Source organism: Lissotriton helveticus, chromosome 10 (genome assembly GCF_964261635.1).
Source record: "Lissotriton helveticus chromosome 10, aLisHel1.1, whole genome shotgun sequence".
NCBI lineage: Eukaryota > Metazoa > Chordata > Amphibia > Caudata > Salamandridae > Lissotriton > Lissotriton helveticus.
Window position 1 is genome coordinate 1,078,278,334 of NC_136071.1, and position 18,171 is coordinate 1,078,296,504.

The 18,171-nt window shown below is 42.8% G+C and overlaps 1 protein-coding gene across 13 annotated transcripts in view; it reads right to left on the bottom strand.

Annotated features, from left to right (window-relative positions):
* Positions 1–18,171, bottom strand: part of PHF14 (PHD finger protein 14) — a 1,314,486-nt gene that overhangs the window by 1,182,743 nt on the left and 113,572 nt on the right. For 3 of the 13 annotated variants that reach the window (XM_078663787.1, XM_078663792.1, XM_078663797.1), the window contains exon 1: positions 6,744–7,082. The exons of the other annotated variants lie outside the window; for them this stretch is intronic. In XM_078663787.1, the coding sequence (XP_078519913.1) occupies position 6,744 (1 nt within the window). In that variant the 5' untranslated portion in view covers positions 6,745–7,082. Of the gene's footprint in view, positions 1–6,743; positions 7,083–18,171 lie in introns of those variants that run through there. 13 annotated transcript variants of the gene reach the window in all.

Sequence of the window (18,171 nt, forward strand, 5' to 3'; positions counted from 1 at the left end):
ATTGGCCAAATCATTATCTTCATGTGGCTTAGATTTATTTTCAGTCAAAAACTAGGTGCACCTACATTCACTTCAGTTCACGGTGTATGCTACTTACGAAAATGTATTTATTTTAATCCCTCAGTTTAATGGCACGGTGGGGAGGTGGAAAGTAAAAAACAAATTCTCAACCTGTTAGTGTTATCTGACATGCAAAACCTGGCCAGTTTGAATAACTCTTTAAAGAAGTACCTTGTACTGGATGAAAACAGTGAGGACTATTAGTGAAACTAATATTCTTTCACAATAACACGAATGGGGGTCGTTTCTGCTAGGTTACATTAGAATTGTTATGGTTCTTGCTGACTGAACATTCCATGTCTGGGAGTTGGTCAGTAGGAGTCTGTATCTAGATGCTAGTGGTTGTCTAAGCTGTTTCCTCTACAATAAATCTACCTTCTTCAATCAACTTCTTGTTGTGGATTACTACATAATTTTCGCGACGCTTTGGGATTGGAAGAAAACATCAAATTCATCAACAAAAAAAAAAAAAAAAAATTTCTTATCAAAACAAAGAAGTAATCGAACCCCAATGAAGAAGAGCAGTATTGGAAACAGCATTCACATAAAGGTATTTATTTATCTATAAGCGAGTGTACAATGATTGCACCAGCGGCTGTTTTCTATTTAAAAAAGAACGTGTGTTGATTACACCAGCGGCTGTATTCACGTTATCGAGGGAGTGTTTAAATTATCCATCGGAGTTGCCGTGGAAGTACTTTCCGTTTTTTTTTTGTCATGGACAATATCTGAAATTTGGTTTATTTGAGTTTTATCCTATTCAAGATACTCTAACTTTTCAACTTTGATCATTTCCACGCCCGTTTTGAAAAGTCACCGTTAATTTTATCTGCTGAACTCTGTGAGCGAGCAAGCGAGCGAGACTGAATTCCGACTTACTTCCTATGAGGTCACCCGCACTGATGTGTCGTCTCGAATCTCCATTGTGGTGAATCCACCGTCGAGTCAAGAAAGAAGCTTCGTTCTCCTCTGTGTCTCAACAAGAAAGGCACATTGTAATTGGTTCACATCACGTCACGCTGCGTATGACATCAAATTAACGTGGCGGCCATTTTCTTCAATCGGTAACCATAGCAACGGTTTACCGAACAATTGCCGCCTACAAAAGAGTTTTATGCGTTTTTACAGCAGCGTTTAAGGACCTTTTACCAGCGTTTCTAATCAGCAACATTTTGAGTATACTTTAACCATCCTCTTATTACTTTTCTAATTTTAATGATTTTAGAGATATACACATTACCAATTGCTGAGAAACTACGGTGACATTTTCTTCATTTAATTTATTAATTACCTTTTCTACTGTTATTCATATTGCTAAGAGAGACAAAGTTCCATTTACTACTTTAAAATGTCTAATAATATTATCTCTCCTGCACATTTTCTACCTATAGCAGGTGATCCCAAAGTAGAATGGGATCTATGGTTTCCAACCTTTTTAGCATATGTTGATGTAGTTGAGGAGGATGGATGTTCCCCGAAAAGGAAATTAGCCTTATTGAAAAATTGTTTAGGTGGACAAGGACTCAAAGAATTAGAAAATCTACCACCTATAGATGGTGCAGCAGACATAAATATTTTTGATGTAGTGATTCAACAAATGGGTATTAGGTTTGGAAGAAAGATTAACACTGTCATGGAGAGGTTTAAGTTCTATTCCCGTACTCAAAAAGAAGATGAATCTATAGAGAACTATGTAGCTGCTTTACGAACCCTTGCTGGTTCGTGTGCTTTTGAAACAATAAATTTTGATCAAGTTCTCAGGGATCAAATTATGATGAGAACAAAAAGTACGAAAATACAAGAACGTTTATGGATGGGAACTGAAACTACTCTTAAAGCTGTCTTAAATATTGCCAAAGGGATCGAACAATCCGAGCTATTTGTGAGTGAAATTAGAGGGCATGAAGTGAAGAATAAGGTGATAATACCTGAAGTTTCAGTTGTTAAAGATACCTCTAATTTCAAGAAATCTCAATTTGGTTCGAACAAAAAAGAAAGTTTTAAAAAAGATTATAGGCCATTTGATGTTAAAAAACAGATAATCTGTTATAGATGTGGTGGTAATGACCATGTTGGAAATTATAGGGGCTGTCCTGCTTGGAATAAAATTTGCATAAAATGCAAAAGACCAGGCCATTTCAACAAAATGTGCAAGTCTTCCCAAAAAGTGAATTTTCTAGGTGAAGAGGAGTCTGACCCGGATATTGATCTTGGCGTTAATAGCTTACTTTGTGTTAGTGATACAAAATGCAAAGGTTTTCCTACTGACAACATTTCAATTAATGGTGTTGAGATTTCCATGCTTATTGACTCCTGTGCATGGTACACCATTATTGATAGAAGTGTTTTTAAAAAATGTTGGGACACAATAAAATTATTCCCATCAGACGTACATCCTGGAGGTTATACAGGACACAAAATCGACTTGGTCGGTTTCATGTGGGCAGACATTGGATTTAAAGATAGGAAAATACTGGGAAAAGTTTATATTTCCTCTAAAGGGGCGTCAATTCTTAGTTGGCCTCACCAGCACGAACTGGGTATTAAATTGGACCCGAACGCATCACCTCCTGTGTATGTAATTCCACCAGGAAACGATGACTTTACTGTTCAAATTAAGAACAAATTTCCCAATATTTTTTCTGAGGTGCTAGGTAAATATGCTGATTTTAAACATCGCATTATTCTCAAAGAGGGTGCCATGCCTGTTCGGCACAAAGTGAGAAATGTTCCATTAGCATATCGTGATAAGCTTAAGGTAATCTTGAATGATTTAGTAGCTAAAGACATTGTGGAACCAGTTGAATCTTCCCCTTGGGTTTCACCTATTGTTTTATCGATCAAAAGCAATGGTGAACTCCGTTTGTGTGTCGACCTTCGAAGTCTAAATAAAGAGATTTGGGTAGATAGGCATCCTCTGCCCAATATTCATGAATTGATTGCTATGCTTTCTGGAGCAAGTGTTTTTTCCACAATAGACTTAGCAAGTGCCTACCATCAGGTACTATTACATGATGAGTCAAAGTTTTTAACTACCTTTATAACACCTGAGGGCATGTTTCAATATCGTCGTATGCCGTTTGGATTAGCCAGCGCTGCATCTGTGTTCCAGAGACTCATGAAAGAGGTCTTAGAGAATTGTAAAGGTGCTGTCGCCTTCCAAGACGATATTTTGATTTATGGGAAAAATTTTGAGGATCATGATAGCAATTTAAATGTTGTTCTTAAACGCCTTCAGGAGAAAGGTTTAACCTTAAAATTCACAAAATGCAAATTTAGACAAGACAAAGTAGAGTACCTCGGACATGAGATATCATCTCAGGGCATTAAACCAAAACTCAACCATGTACATAGTATTCTTAAAGCTCCTTCCCCTTTATCTAAAGAACAGTTAGTGTCATTTTTAGGCTTAACTGAATTTTACAGTAGATTTGTACAAGATTATTCATCTAAAGTACATGTTTTGAGATTATTGTTAAAAAAGGATGCACAATTTATATGGAATGCTGAGCAACAATCTGCATTTGATTTGCTTAAAAAAGAGATTGTTAATGCTCCCTTTTTAAGACCGTTCGAAATGGGTAAAGAATGCATTTTGTGTGTGGATGCGAGCAATGTTGGTCTTGGTTCTGTTCTTATGCAGAAAAGTAAGGGCGAAGAATTTGTAATTTCTTACGCTTCAAGAACTCTTCGTGGTGCAGAGTTTAACTACTCCACCATTGAAAAGGAATTATTGGCATGCACGTGGGCTGTTGAGCATTTTAGGCAGTTCATTTGGGGCACTCAGTTTCGTTTACGAACAGATCATAAGCCCTTGATCAATATGTTGGCAGCTGGTGGAGGCAGAACTTTGACAGCACGTCTAGCGCGCTTAGCTGCTAAGTTACAGGAATATCAATGCATTGTAGAATATATTCCTGGTCGTCTGAATGTGCATGCCGACTGCATGTCCAGGTTACCCGTGCAAGATGCCCTTCTCAATTCTGTGAGTGACTCAGAAGTTGTTTTTTCTATTGAAGATTTGAGAAATGATTCTGGCGTTGACATTATTTCAGAAGTGGATTGGAGAGAAGCTATGTGCAAAGATGTGGATTTGTCTAATGTAGTTGATTGTCTAAAAAATGGTTGGCCAGAAGAACGTAAACTTTCTGGTGATAAATTATCTTTTTTCAAAGTAAGAGATGAGATCATGTTTGATCAGGGGTTTATCACCAGAGGTGACAAAATTGTTCCTCCTGTTGGTTTAAGGAAGCGTATCATTTCTATGGCTCATGAAGGTCATATGGGCATGTCTAGCACTAAACGCAGGATTCGTGAGTTTTATTGGTGGCCTGGTGTTGATGCCATGGTTGAGAAATGGGTTAGTTCTTGTTCTCCTTGTGCTTTAAGTGACAAGTCTGTCAAGCCTCTCAAGGTTGGTGTATCTCCCATTGAGCTTACTTCATCCCCTTGGATGAAACTAGGTGTGGATATTGTTGGTCCGCTTGATCTTCCCAATAATAAAGATGTTTTTATTTTGGTTTTGATCGACTATTTTTCCAAATGGCCAGAATTAAAGGTTGTAAATAAAATTGGTTCAACCCAGGTTGTGGAATATTTGGATGAAGTCTTCTGCAGGGAGGGGATTCCAGCTGAAATTGTCTCCGACAATGGTCCACAATTTATTAGTGGTGAGTTTTCTGCTTTCATGAAAAGATGTGGCATTGTACATAAAAGAGTATCAAACTATAACCCTCAGGCAAATGGTCAGACCGAACGCTTTAACAGGGTCATTAAAGAGTCCATTCAACTTGCAGTTAAGAGTAATTTAAGTTGGCGTGATGCACTTCGTGCTTCCCTGTTATCATATCGAGTTTCTCCCAACTCTGTAACTGGCCTGTCTCCCTTTGAAATTTTGAGAGGCAGGAAACCTGGTTCAAGGTTATTACCTTGGTGGTTAAAAGAGAAAGTTCCTTGTATGCCTTCTTGTGATCTTAGTAAAGTCAGGAGTAAGGTTTGGTCATATCAGGAGAAAATGAGAAATGCTTCCTCTCGTTCTGGTAATTATTTCAAGAAGATCAACGTTGGAGACCTTGTTCGTGTAAAGTTTGGTAGGAATAGTACCAAATGGGGAAAATGGTCTGATCCTTGTAAAGTAACTGAAGTTTTTTCCAAAGCCGTAAGAGTTGAAGGTGGGAAAATTTTGAATTTCAGAAGGATCTCCATATGTAAAGCAAGGGACTTACCTGTTTCTCCTTCCACCTCCCATACTAGTTCTAATGCATTGAATGATGTTACCTTTTCTAATATGTTGGATACTTTTGGGTTGGAACCTTTATCTGATTCTGTTGTGTCTGAGTCTGATTTTAATTCCAGGAATGAATTATTGGAGTCTTGTCCTATAGCTGACCGGAATGATTTGGTGGAGTCTGGTCCTGTGAATGACTGTCCCACTGCTGTCCCTGATAACTTCAATGGAAATGTTGTTGAATGTTCTACAAATGTGAGAAGAAGTTCTCGTATAAAACATTCTCCTGTTAAGTTACGTGATTATTTGCACTGATGAATTTTTGTTTTTTTTTAAAGGGGGAAGATGTGTAGTGTTCCTCCTCTGCTAGGTTACATTAGAATTGTTATGGTTCTTGCTGACTGAACATTCCATGTCTGGGAGTTGGTCAGTAGGAGTCTGTATCTAGATGCTAGTGGTTGTCTAAGCTGTTTCCTCTACAATAAATCTACCTTCTTCAATCAACTTCTTGTTGTGGATTACTACAAAGTACCTTGTACTGGATGAAAACAGTGAGGACTATTAGTGAAACTAATATTCTTTCACAATAACACGAATGGGGGTCGTTTAAGAACTTTGAACCATGTCAGGCTGGAGGTGTCCAGGCCCCCAACTCCAGCTCTTACTCAACCTTCAAATTTGCCACCAATATCATCCCTGACTGCGCCAACATACAGAGTCTGACATGACTTGTGACTCTTGCATATGCACAGATCTTCTGTTCGTTGAATGTAAAACAAATTTAGCCAGTAATTATTGATTTTCTGATGGTGCAAACCACAATATAACCATGGCAGCATAGAAATAAAGTGAACAGCAATGTGTATGTTCCCAGGGGGTCTAAGAATTCTAAGCAATGGCAGTTGTTGCAACAGGATACATCGATTCAGTTTTTACATAATAAACAAATATTAATTAAAAAAAAGATGCAACTGGCAGGTCATAACAGGTACAAACAGTCAAGATCTCTGCATGTGTGGCAAGTAAACAGTTCGGCACTGTTGGGAATGTACATATGCTCACATGAGCTGTCACGAGCGTTGACAAGCTCGTGGACTCGTGGACACTGTGTTATCATTTGAACTTGTTGTGTGTCGGCAGTTATGTCTGTGATCTGTGATCTGGCATTACTGGCTTGGAACTTAAGACGAGAGCATCTGAATAAACTCCGTCCACAATAACAACCTCCTGTGTGATTTCTGACTTCCCTACACTGGCGGCGGGCGGGATCTTCGTTACCTGCGTCTAAGGAACTTCGTTGGAACAAAAAAAAAATTTTTTTTCTGTAACTATCCTGAAATTTGACTTCTGCATAAAATCGTTCGGCGCTATCAAGATCTACAGGGTACAGCGCTGGATTACTGCTGTTCTAAGGGAAGCGGAAGATCAACAGAGAGTTTAAGGATTAATTGCTTACTTGTTAATTTTTGCGGCGTCTTTTAAAATCGCCGATTTTGACTCTCGAGCTTTGGTTACCAGTGTACGCGTGCAAGGGCTCGCGCATGGATAATTGAGTCAGCGCTGATCAACGCGACGTCTGACGTCATCGCGCGACTTTGGGAGCAGTAGAGACGAGCTTCCAGGAGACGATCTTTCTAGTCCTTCTGATCTCGTCGAGACGCTTCTCAATCTCGGAATAACAGTGAACAACAACGCTCAGAGTCACCATTTAATCGTACTTTCCATCATCCTGAAGAAATCGTAGTGAGGATATTCACCTATTGGAAGGTTTTCAGTGATACGCACACTGCGTGTTCTGTAATTTAAATTATTTAGTATGACTTTAAAACTTGGAAGTTAAAAAAAAAATATATATATATTATTTTTTTTATTTATTTATTTTTCAGCTCTTTCTTATCCTGCATTTAGACTTGCACATAGTGTGTTAAATTATTGAATTAACATGTCTGGTATTGTACCTCCCCCTTCTTTTTTGTCTTCACCTGGTGAACCACCCATGGCTTGGGAGATTTGGGAACCTGTTTTTTTGGCTTATGTTGATGTATTAGAAGAAGGGGAGTGTGAACCAGAAAGGAAGCTGTCACTCCTAAAACATTGTTTGGGTGGCATAGCCTTGAAAGAGTTCAAAACATTGCCAGCTTTAGTAAACCCGGGGAATATTAATGTGTATGAATATGCTTCTTTACAGTTAAGTTTAAGATATGGAAAAAAAAAGAATGTTGTCATGGAGAGGTTTATATTCTATTCTCGGAAGCAACGCACAGATGAACCTGTAGAGGGTTTTGTATCAGCTTTAAGATCCTTGGCTGTTACATGTGATTTTGAACACATATCTTATGAGCAAGTATTAAGGGACCAGATTTTGATGAGAACTAATAACAAAAAAGTGCAGGAACGTCTTTGGACAACATCTGATATGTCTCTTAATAATGCCATAGATATTGCGAAGTCTATAGAACACTCAGAGAAATTTTTCAAGGAGATTAGGGGCAATGATAAAAGTGATGTCTTTAGTGTACCTAAAGATGTGGATAAGTCTAAGAGAAGTTTTTCCCAGAAAAATGAATATTCTTCTAGAAATTATAACAAGTTCAGGAATCAGAAATATGAGAGAAAAACCTCTAAACTATTATGTTTTAGGTGTGGAAGTGACGGACATTTAGCAGATTATAAGAATTGTCCTGCTTTAGGGAAAACATGTTCAAAGTGCTACAAGAAGGGCCATTTTACAAAATTTTGTAGATCAGTACCGGGGAAAATGAATTGTATACATGAATACTGCGAAGGTTACCAATTGGATGATGAAGAAATATTTCAAGTTAACACTGTTATCAACGTATGTGAGGATGGCAATTGCACTAAATTTCCATCTTGTATTATAACTATTGATGAAGTAAGTTTGGAAATTTTCGTAGATTCATGTGCATGGTATACCATCATTTCTTTAAGTATTTTTAAAGATAAATTTCCGAATAAGAAGTTACTTGAATCTGATGTATCTCCTGGTGGATACACAGGCCACAAAATTGACCTAATTGGTTACTTTATTGCAAATATACAATTTTCTGACCGACACATATCAGGAAAAATCTATGTGTCAAGATCTGGGTTGTCACTCCTAAGTTGGCCACACCAACACCAATTAGGGATGAAAATTGATCCCAGGGCTAATCCTCCTGTTTATGTTGAGCAACCGTTGAATGTTTTAAGTGTTTTACTGTTTCTCACTAAATTCTGTGTTTCCCACGAGGACTAATGTGATTGGAATTTCTTACAGCTAATGATCTATCACCTGTCTTCTGCTAAAAATGGTCACATTTCTGTAATACAATGCTGTCCGCAAAACCCACTCTTTCACTGCTGGTCCTTCGAATACCCACAGTACCTTGCATTTACGATGCGCTCAGCATCGTTTGCTCCCCATTCAACTTCCATCTGTTACACATGGATACATATCCATAAGCTTTGTAACAATACAGCTGCATGCATTTAAACAACGTGAGTTTTTCCCTTTCTCTATAAATGCTCGGCTGTATCTAGCAAGATTTATTCAGTCCTACTAGGTGAGATTGCACCCAGGATTACAATGGAGTAAAATGGCCAATTGTGGGTGAGTGCGCAAGCAGCGTTTGCAGTTTTTTCATTTAAAGTAATAGGGTTATGTTCAGTTTATTTATATGAGGAATGTAATTATCATACTGATGGTGCTTCACTGATGTTTGTATTTTAAATACCCCTGACGAAGGGGTTATCCTGAAATGCATTGGTATAAAAAATAAAAAATAAAGTCGTGACATGAGGAAACAGGTAATTCTCCTGTGTATTTTCATTGGAGTTTGGGAATGAGTAAAATGAACTGATGAAAATAAAGATTTAAAGAAAAATAAAAGCATTGGAAAAATTGTGAGAACATCGAAGATTAAAAAAGAGACTCGATTTATTGGATTAATTCAAGAATGGTTTCAGCTGTGCAGCTTGCAGAGTGACCGGATGTGTCTCCCACGTGTTCGTTCAATACTGCAGCGCAATCGGCGGAGTTTAAAGTAAATATATATTGCATGCAAGTAATATTATTTTAAACAAACTTCACACAACTCACTCTCCTGCAGTAAGGTGCCCCTTTTCCTTACATGTTTTTCATGATATACAATTGATAACATCTAGTCCAGTCATCAGAGCACCACATTCAATCCATCTGAAGTTTAATGTTTTATTTCATTAAACTTCAGATGGATTGAACACTGCATGGGAATTATGGCACACATTACGGTGTAACTCGGGCCTGTTGTAGGGATGAATGTGGTGCTCCGATGGCTGGACTAGATGTTATCAATTGTATATCCTGCAAAACATGTTTGGAAAAGGGGCACCGCACTGGAGGAGAGCGAGTTGTGTGAAGTTTGTTTAAAATAATATTACTGGCATGCGACAAATATTTACTTTAAACTTTTGAGGTTTCACCAAGTCAGGGTATGTGTTACTTTAAAAAGTTGCTGGTTTAGTGTGAGAAGGAGACAACGCGCTCGGCATGAAAACACACGATTGATGATTACAATCGGTGTGACTATAGAAACTCACCTCCGGAGTATCATTTTTATGCTCTGGCTCCTCTGCAGCTGGTACAAGTGAAGTGGGTTGCCTGAGGTTGACATAGAACAGAGTGTCCAACTGTGGTGTGGCAACAAGGTGTGTAGCCCTGACGAATCTGCCAAAGACACTGAGGCAGAGAAACATGTTGGCAATAGGTAATGGTATGCGAGAATAGCTACCAGCCTTGCAACAGTGCTCACCCTGTTTCTATGAATAAATTTGCGGAGAGGTGTGCCTGCTGATTTTAAGCACTTTTGTTTGTCACTTGCAGATGGAATCTGCTACCACTTTTTCTTGCACTTTTTGGTTTGTTGCTTTGGACACACTTTTCTTTTTAACTGAATGACGGCCAGTGATGAGAAAGGGGCCCAGTCTGGAGATTACGTGCCAGTTGCCCCGAGGGTGGTGTTCCCGTGAGGTGTCATTCGGTTCTTCACACATTTTTGTGTAGAACTCTGTCTTTTTTCAATCTTATGTGGTGGATACTTGGTATTGATCAAGGTCTCAGACAGCTGTTTGTTGTTTTATGCGACTGTCAAGAATCGTTGGCCAATAGGTTCTCTTTTTAACTTTTCAAATAACATTGGACGTATTACAGTTAATACCCTCGAAGAAAAATACGGTATACAGGGGAGAGTAACAGCGATCAGGATTACAGGACTGGTCTGTTATAAAATTCACTGATATAACTTATGTCCGAAGGACAGGGTTTTTTGTTGTTGTTAGTGTGTATAGCATCTGACTAACGTCTGAAATACTAGAACAGGCCTTTCACTTGCATGTGATGGGAAAAGGAATACACATCATTTTACATTTCATAAAACAGGCCCATCTTTGTCCCCAACTACTTGTTGAGGCAGCTGGGGGTTGTACTACTCTATGAGCATTGTACATCTGGGAGATACTTGGTTTGTGTATTAAACGTCTTACCATGTGCTGAAAACAGGAATTTCTTCATAAAATGTGCACCAACTGGAGAAGAATGTACTGTGTGGATGTGTAATAAGATATGTCATGTAACTTTAACAATGGGTATATAATGCATAGAAATACGAGTGGAGCTGTGCAAATGGGGTTCAGCAAAACAATTTATGATCACGCACAGAGTATTAGTGGCAGAGAAGGGTTGTGTATTCAGGAAATGTGGCTACAGGTCGGGGATTGGAGAATCATGGTGTTGGACCTGGGGACTCCAGATCACATAGGGTAGCCTGGCACAGAGTAGGACGGACAAACCCAAAGGCAAAAGTGTTAAGCTTGCGTCACACCCTTACAGTAACTCAGCATCCATCCATTCAAAAATTACACTACACCAATTTTAGGAAAATATGGGCTGTTTTATAAAAATAATTCTGTTTACTCTTATGCATCTCATCTGACAGCTTTGTTATTTACATCAAGTATTTCTCCATTTGTTCCTTTGCATCAATTAAAACTCAACAAAACCTTGTACCTGGTGATTAACTTTTATCTTTTGGGAGAATAAGTGTAACAACAACTTCACAGTTTATATTTAGTAGGGCAAGATTAGTGTTTCTCTATGGAGTAATCAATGTGTACATTTCACTTAATAGCCCTTTGTCTTTTAAAACAGAAAGATACTCAGGTTTAGCAGACAGTTCCACAGTGAATTTAAAGTAGACTTCCTTTTCCGCCACTGTAATAGAAAGGTTAAGCAATAATGAATATGCTACTTACCAGTATGCATCTGTTCTTGGCATGTAGGGCTGCTAACATTCATATCTATAGCATAGCATAGATCGCCGCCTAGTGTTGGGTCCGGATGATTGCACATTGTTGTCCTGGAAGAGTCTTCGAAGTATCACGAGATAGGTGGCTCCTCCCCTGGACTACAGTGCGCATGGGCATCGACTCCATCCCCAGATTGTTTTTAGCCATTGTGGCAAAGATGGAGTGTAATAGTGTAAGTGATGACCATGCTTGAGATTGAATGCAAGAAAAGTCTGCAGCCGCTACGGGCGCCGGGGAGGAGGGCGGGCGATATGAATGTTAGCAGCCCTACATGCCAAGAACAGATGCATACTGGTAAGTAGCATATTCAGTTTGAGGCATGTGGGCTGCTAAATTCATGTCTATAGCATAGAATACATAGCAGTCCCTCCATTAACGGCGGCCGCCCGTGCCAGCTGCAGAAGTCTGAAAAAGTGTTTTAAGAACAGCCTGTCCTACAGCTGCCTGCTGTTTGGAATGCACATCTACACAGTAATGTTTGGTAAACGTATGTGGTGTAGACCATGTGGCTGCTCTACAAATGTCTACCTAGGAATGCCATGGAGGCCCCCAACTTGCGTGTGGAGTGTGCCCTGGGGGGGACCGTTAAAGTGCGCTTAGCTTTCTGATAGCAGATCTGAATACACTTAACGATCCACCTGGCTATTCCTGCTTTGGAAATGGGGTTGCCTTTATGCTGGGCTGAGAAGGCAACAAAGAGTTGTTGTGTCTTCCTATAATGTTGTGTTCTGTCAATATAGTACATTAACGCTCTCTTGACATCAAGCGTATGGAGCATTCTTTCTGCTACTGATTCTGGGTTTGGAAAGAATGTGGGCAGTTCGATGGTTTGATTGACATGAAACTGCGACACCACCTTGGGAAGAAACTTGGGGTTAGTGCGAAGCACCACCCTGTTTGAATGAATTTGTATAAATGGCTCTTGTATTGTGAGCGCCTGTAGCTCACTAACACGTCTTAGAGACGTGATTGCAATGAGAAAAGCCACTTTCCATGTTAGGAACTGAATCTCACATGAATGCAGAGGCTCAAACGGTGGACCCATCAATCTGGTGAGTTCCACATTGAGGTTCCACACAGGAGCTGGCGGGGTCCTGGGAGGGATGACCCGCTTCAGCCCTTCTAGGAATGCTTTAATGGCAGGCACCCTGAAAACAGAGAGATGCTGCCTGTTCTGAAGATAAGCCGCTATGGCGGATAAGTGTATCCGAATGGAAGCATATGCTAGATTGCATTTGTAAAGATGTAACAAATAGCAGATGATGTTAGGAATGGATGCATCTAGCGGGTTGATATTGTGTTCCGTACAGTAAATGACAAAACGCTTCCATTTTGCTGCATAGCAGGCCCTGGTGGTGGGCTTTCTTGCCTCCCGTATGATATCCATGCATTCAGGAGGCAAGTCAAGGTAGCCAAACTCTAAGACTTCAGGAGCCAGATCGCCAGTTTGAGCTGTTGCGGATCTGGGTGGTGAATGTCGCCATGGTTCTGCGTCAAGAGCCTGGGTGTGAGGCGCAGCCTTTGATGCGGTACCACAGAGAGTTCTAGAAACGTGGTGTACCATGGTTGGCGTGCCCACGTTGGAGCAACCAGGATGAGTGTCATCGAGTGTTGCTTGAGCTTTCGTGCCACCAGCGGTATGAGAGGTGCTGGGGGAAAAGCGTACGCAAATCTGCCTGACCAGTTCATCCATATCGCATTGCCCTGCGACTGTGGGTGAGGGAACCTGGCGGCAAAGCTTTGGCACTGTGCGTTTTCCCTTGTGGCAAACAGGTCTATCTCTGGAAGACCCCACTGCTGGAAGTACGGGTGGAGTACTGATGGATGTATCTCCCACTCGTGCATTTGGTGGCTGTACCTGCTGAGCAGATCCGCCATCTGTTTGTCCTTGCCCGGGAGGTGTTCCGCCATGAGGAAGATGTTCCTCTGAATGGCCCACTTCCACATGCTCTGAGCCAGATGAGACAACTGTGGAGAGTGCGTACCTCCCTGCTTTTGAATGTAGTACATGGCAGTCCTGTTGTCCGTCCGGATCAACACGACTTTGTTGCACAGATGTACCTTGAAGGACTTGAGTGTCATGACGATTGCCATCAGTTCTAAGTAGTTGATGTGCATCTTCTTTTGTTGCGTCGTCCATAGCCCCTGCACTGTGTAGTGGAGCACATGAGCTCCCCATCCCTGGAGAGATGCGTCCGTCGTCAGGATAATCTGTGGCACAGGCTCTTGGAACGGTCGGCCCTTGCAAAGGTTGTGTGGATTCCACCAATGCAGAGAGCTGTATGCCCGACCGGTCACCAACACTAGGTCGTTCAACTGTCCTTGAGCCTGAGTCCACTGATGCGCCAAGCATTCTTGGAGCGGACGCATATGCAACCTGGCGTGCGGGACTATGAAAATGCAGGAGGCCATCATGCCTATCAACTGCATGAACACTCTTGCTGGGAGTGAGTGTTGCGGTCTGAACCTCTGGATTATCGACTGGATGTCGTCGATCCTCGCTGGGTTTGGCTGAGCTGTGGCAGCCAGAGTATTGATCGTCGCGCCCAAATACTGCCGCACATGGGCTGGCTGAAGGTGCGACTTTGGATAGTTTAGCGAAAATCCCAAACTGTGAAGGAGGTGAATGGTGTGGGACATGGCTGACTTGGCTTGAACGAGCCAGTCGTCTAGATAAGGGTAGACATGTATGCTCTGTCTCCGGAGGTGCGCCGCTACTGTCGCCAGACATTTCGTGAACACTCTGGGAGCGGTGGTCACTCCGAAGGGGAGGACCTTGAACAGGTAATGCCGGTTTTGGATGGTGAACCGGAGGTATTTCCTGTGGGATGGGTAGAGTGGTATGTGAAAGTAAGTATCCTTGAGGTCCAAGGTTGCGAGGAAGTCTCCCTGGTTTAACAATGGAAGAACCTGCTGCAGTGTCAACATGTGGAAGTGTTCTGAAAGAATGTACTGGTTCAGGGGGCGTAGGTGTGGTAAATAAATAATTAAATACCTGATCTATTTTTGACTAGATATACAATAACAGATAGCTCAATAAATAAGAGTCAAGATTCGAGGTAGCTGGAGTTTGCAGGTTTTAATACAGCATAAAGGACAGGAACAGGACAACCTGCACGGGAATAGGATGGCAGGGCCCGGCAGCTGCCGGGGCAGGATCTGGGATGAGCGCGCTAACTTTAATAACAGTGCACAACATATATATACTAAAACAATTGCATTAGAGTTCATACAGTAGGCGTAGCAGTGGGCGTAGTTAGTAACAGTCGCGAAAGATAAGACTGAAGTGGGTGTAACAAGAGGCGTGAACAGGGCATATACATAGACATGTGATGCAAACGTAACAGAATATGTCATAAATGGGCGGAAACATGGAGGGGGCTACCTAAGGAGCCGGGACCTCTAACCTAGTGGTGCGCGCAAGCTGGCAATGACGTGTTACTAGGAGGAGCTGGGGGCTATGACTTCTGTGCTAGAAGAAGAGACTGAAGTCTGGGGAGTCAGAGCGACATGTACCTAAACACTATCTAGTATCTGATGTTTAGAGAACATATTGATAGAATCCAAAAGTTATCAGGGTAAAGGCTAACAGACTCTAAGACTGGTGCATGCATTATTCTACATGTAGTGCGTGTTGAGGAATATTAAATGACCATTAATACAGTATTTCTCTTACATGGAGACGTAAAGGCTAGACCATGACGGAAACTATTGATGCGATTCAGTAGCTTAGGAATGCAGAGAAGGAGAGCTGGACTGATAACTAGAATCATAACATACTCTTGGCAGACTGGCAGGCAGAGCCAGGCCGAGCCGGGCACTGTGAGGCAGGAAGTAAGTGAAGGGTCAGGGATACAGGTGGGGCTGTATCGCTCCTCGGAGAGGGTTCAGGAAACAGGAGCTGAATCTGAGTCCGGGCCCTTTTGAGGCCTAGAAACGGGGACTTTACAATGAATTAACGTGCACACTGTGAAACGTGGCAACATAACTTCACATAGGCCTAATACTCGTAGCTTTCACGAGAACTGGAAACTGGCATACTAGAGATGGACACAATTGTAATTGCGTCTTTAATCGATCATAAGGGAATACATATTGCATATTAATCATGCACATATAGCATAAGATGGGGAACACGTAGGGACACAGAACATGGCAAAATTTACTTTTCCACAAGGTCCAGAATCGGTCTGAGTGAGCCGTCCTTTTTTGGGATTAAGAAGTACAGGGAATAAACCCCTGTGCCTTCTTCCTCCACTGGCACGAGCTCTATTGCGCCTTTTTGCAGCATTACCAGAACCTCCTGCTGCAATAAGTGCAAGTGCTCTGCTGACATAGGACGATGTCTTGGGGGTATGTTTGGTGGAGTGGATGTCAGTTCCAAACAATAGCCAAACTGGATAAGTTTCCTGACCCACCTGTCTGTGGTGATGGACTTCCAGACGGGCAGGAACTGCTGGAGTCTCCCCCCGACAGGTGTTGGATGGTCGGGGGGCAGTGACAGGGAGTCACTGTTTGTTGGTGGCAGAGGAACGGGAACTGCTGTTGCCTCTGCCTCTACCCTTGGCACTGTTTCCTCTGTATCCACCTCTGCCCTGTTTGGTGTACGAGGATTGCGCACCACCTTTATTGAATGGCGTCTGCTGCGACATGTGCCCTCTGCTAACACCTCGATTGCCTGAGCGACGAAAAGTGTTCCCTCTAAATTGTTGTGACTGGAGAGCCCCCATGGACTTGGCAGTCTCAGTATCTTTTTTGATCTTTTCCAGGGTGGTGTCCACCTCTGGACCAAATAACCTGTCTGGGTTAACGGGCTGGTTGAGTATAGTAGTCTGTATCTCTGGCTTGAACCCCGAGATGCGTAGCCATGCTTGACGCCTCAACATTACACTAGTGTTGATTGCTCTCGCTGCCGTGTCCGCAACATCTAGCGCACACTTTATAGCCGCGTTGGAGATGAGCTTTCCCTCCTGGATAAGCATTTCAGCTCCCTCTTTAAACTGGTCTGGAAGGTGTTGCAACAGCTGCTCTAGGGTGTTATAGTGTGCCCTATCGTATCTGGCCAACAGAGCCTGCGTGTTTGAGATGCGCCAGATGTTGGCCGCCTGAGCTGCCACTCTCTTCCCAGATGCCTCCAGCACTTTTGACTCTTTGTCCGGGGGAGGAGCTTCACCCGTAGTTTGGGAGTTGGCCCTCTTGCAGGCATTAGAGACCACCAAAGAGTCCAAAGGCAACTGGCCCCTGATGTAGGTCGGGTCGCCAGGTGCCGGTCTGTATTTCTTCTCTATTCTAGGGTTGACAACCCTTGATCTCGTGGGTTCCTTGAAAATGTCTGCCGCATGCTTAAGGACCCCTTTCAACATTGGGAGGGTCTTGACAGTCTTTTCAGCAGTAGAGAAAGTGTCAAAAAGGAAGTCCACCTCAACTGGATCAGCATGCATTTCCACTTTATGGTTTATAGCTGCCCTTTCAATCAAGGCATTAAATGCCGCCGAATCTTCTGTGGGAGACGGCTTTACATTATAAACCTGAGGATCATGGACCGTTTGCTGGTCCCCTTGATCACCTGTGTCCATCCAGGAGTCCTGTTGCTCATCAGGCTCTGTATTCGCAGGAAAATTGTACTCCTCATCCTGCTCCCCTTCATCCCCATCAGAGTATGTGGGTGAAGGTGTTGCACTCCTCCTAGGCTGTGGAAGAATCTGTTCAACCAGTACTGGTGTTTCTGGTGCAGGCTTCTTGCGTTTTAGAGGAATTGTAAAGGACTCCAAAGGCTGTGAAGTTATCTTCCTCTTATAGAGCGTGAGCTTCCTGGTGTCGGCATAGATTAAATGCTCCGACCGTTCTTCAATTAAAGGCTGTCGACGACTCAAAGTCCCAGCCGGTTGAGTTGACTTCGACACAGTGTCCTTGGGCACCGACCGTGGGGCAAAGGCCTTCGGCGCCACCTTAGGCGGTAACGTGTAGAGGATCGGCGTCGAGGCGGTTTTCGGTGGGTCAGCCGGCTTCGGTGCGGAAGGAGTCTTCGGTTCCGATGCCAAAGCCTTGTCTTGAAGGCGCTTGAGGGAGTCCGCGACCTGCTTCGTAAAGGAAGCGGAAGGTTTCGTCGACCCGACCGATGCCCTCGGTCCGCCCCCAGGGGAAGACCCGAGCGTCGATGACTTCTGTTTGTCTGGTCGAGGCGCAGGAGCACCCTTGACCGGTGCGCTTCGATCACTGTCCACGGCCGCAGACGTTGACGCCGACGGCTTCGGATCGGCAGGTTTTCCTTTTGGTGTCATGACTCAGACCTCGGCTCTGCGCCCTTGACTGATTTTGTCTCGACGGGGCCCTTGGTCTTCGGCTCGACAGACTTTCCCGATGTAGGCTCGACAGCCTTCTTGGGTTTTGGCTCGACCGCCTTGGTTGACACCGGCTCGACTGCCTTCTTCGAGCTTGGCTCCTTGACCACCTTCGGCACCTGTGCCTGGTCGACAGCTTTGATGAGCTTGGAGGCCTCCGAAGACGACGGCGTCGATGGTGGAGCAGACGTCTTCGGTTTC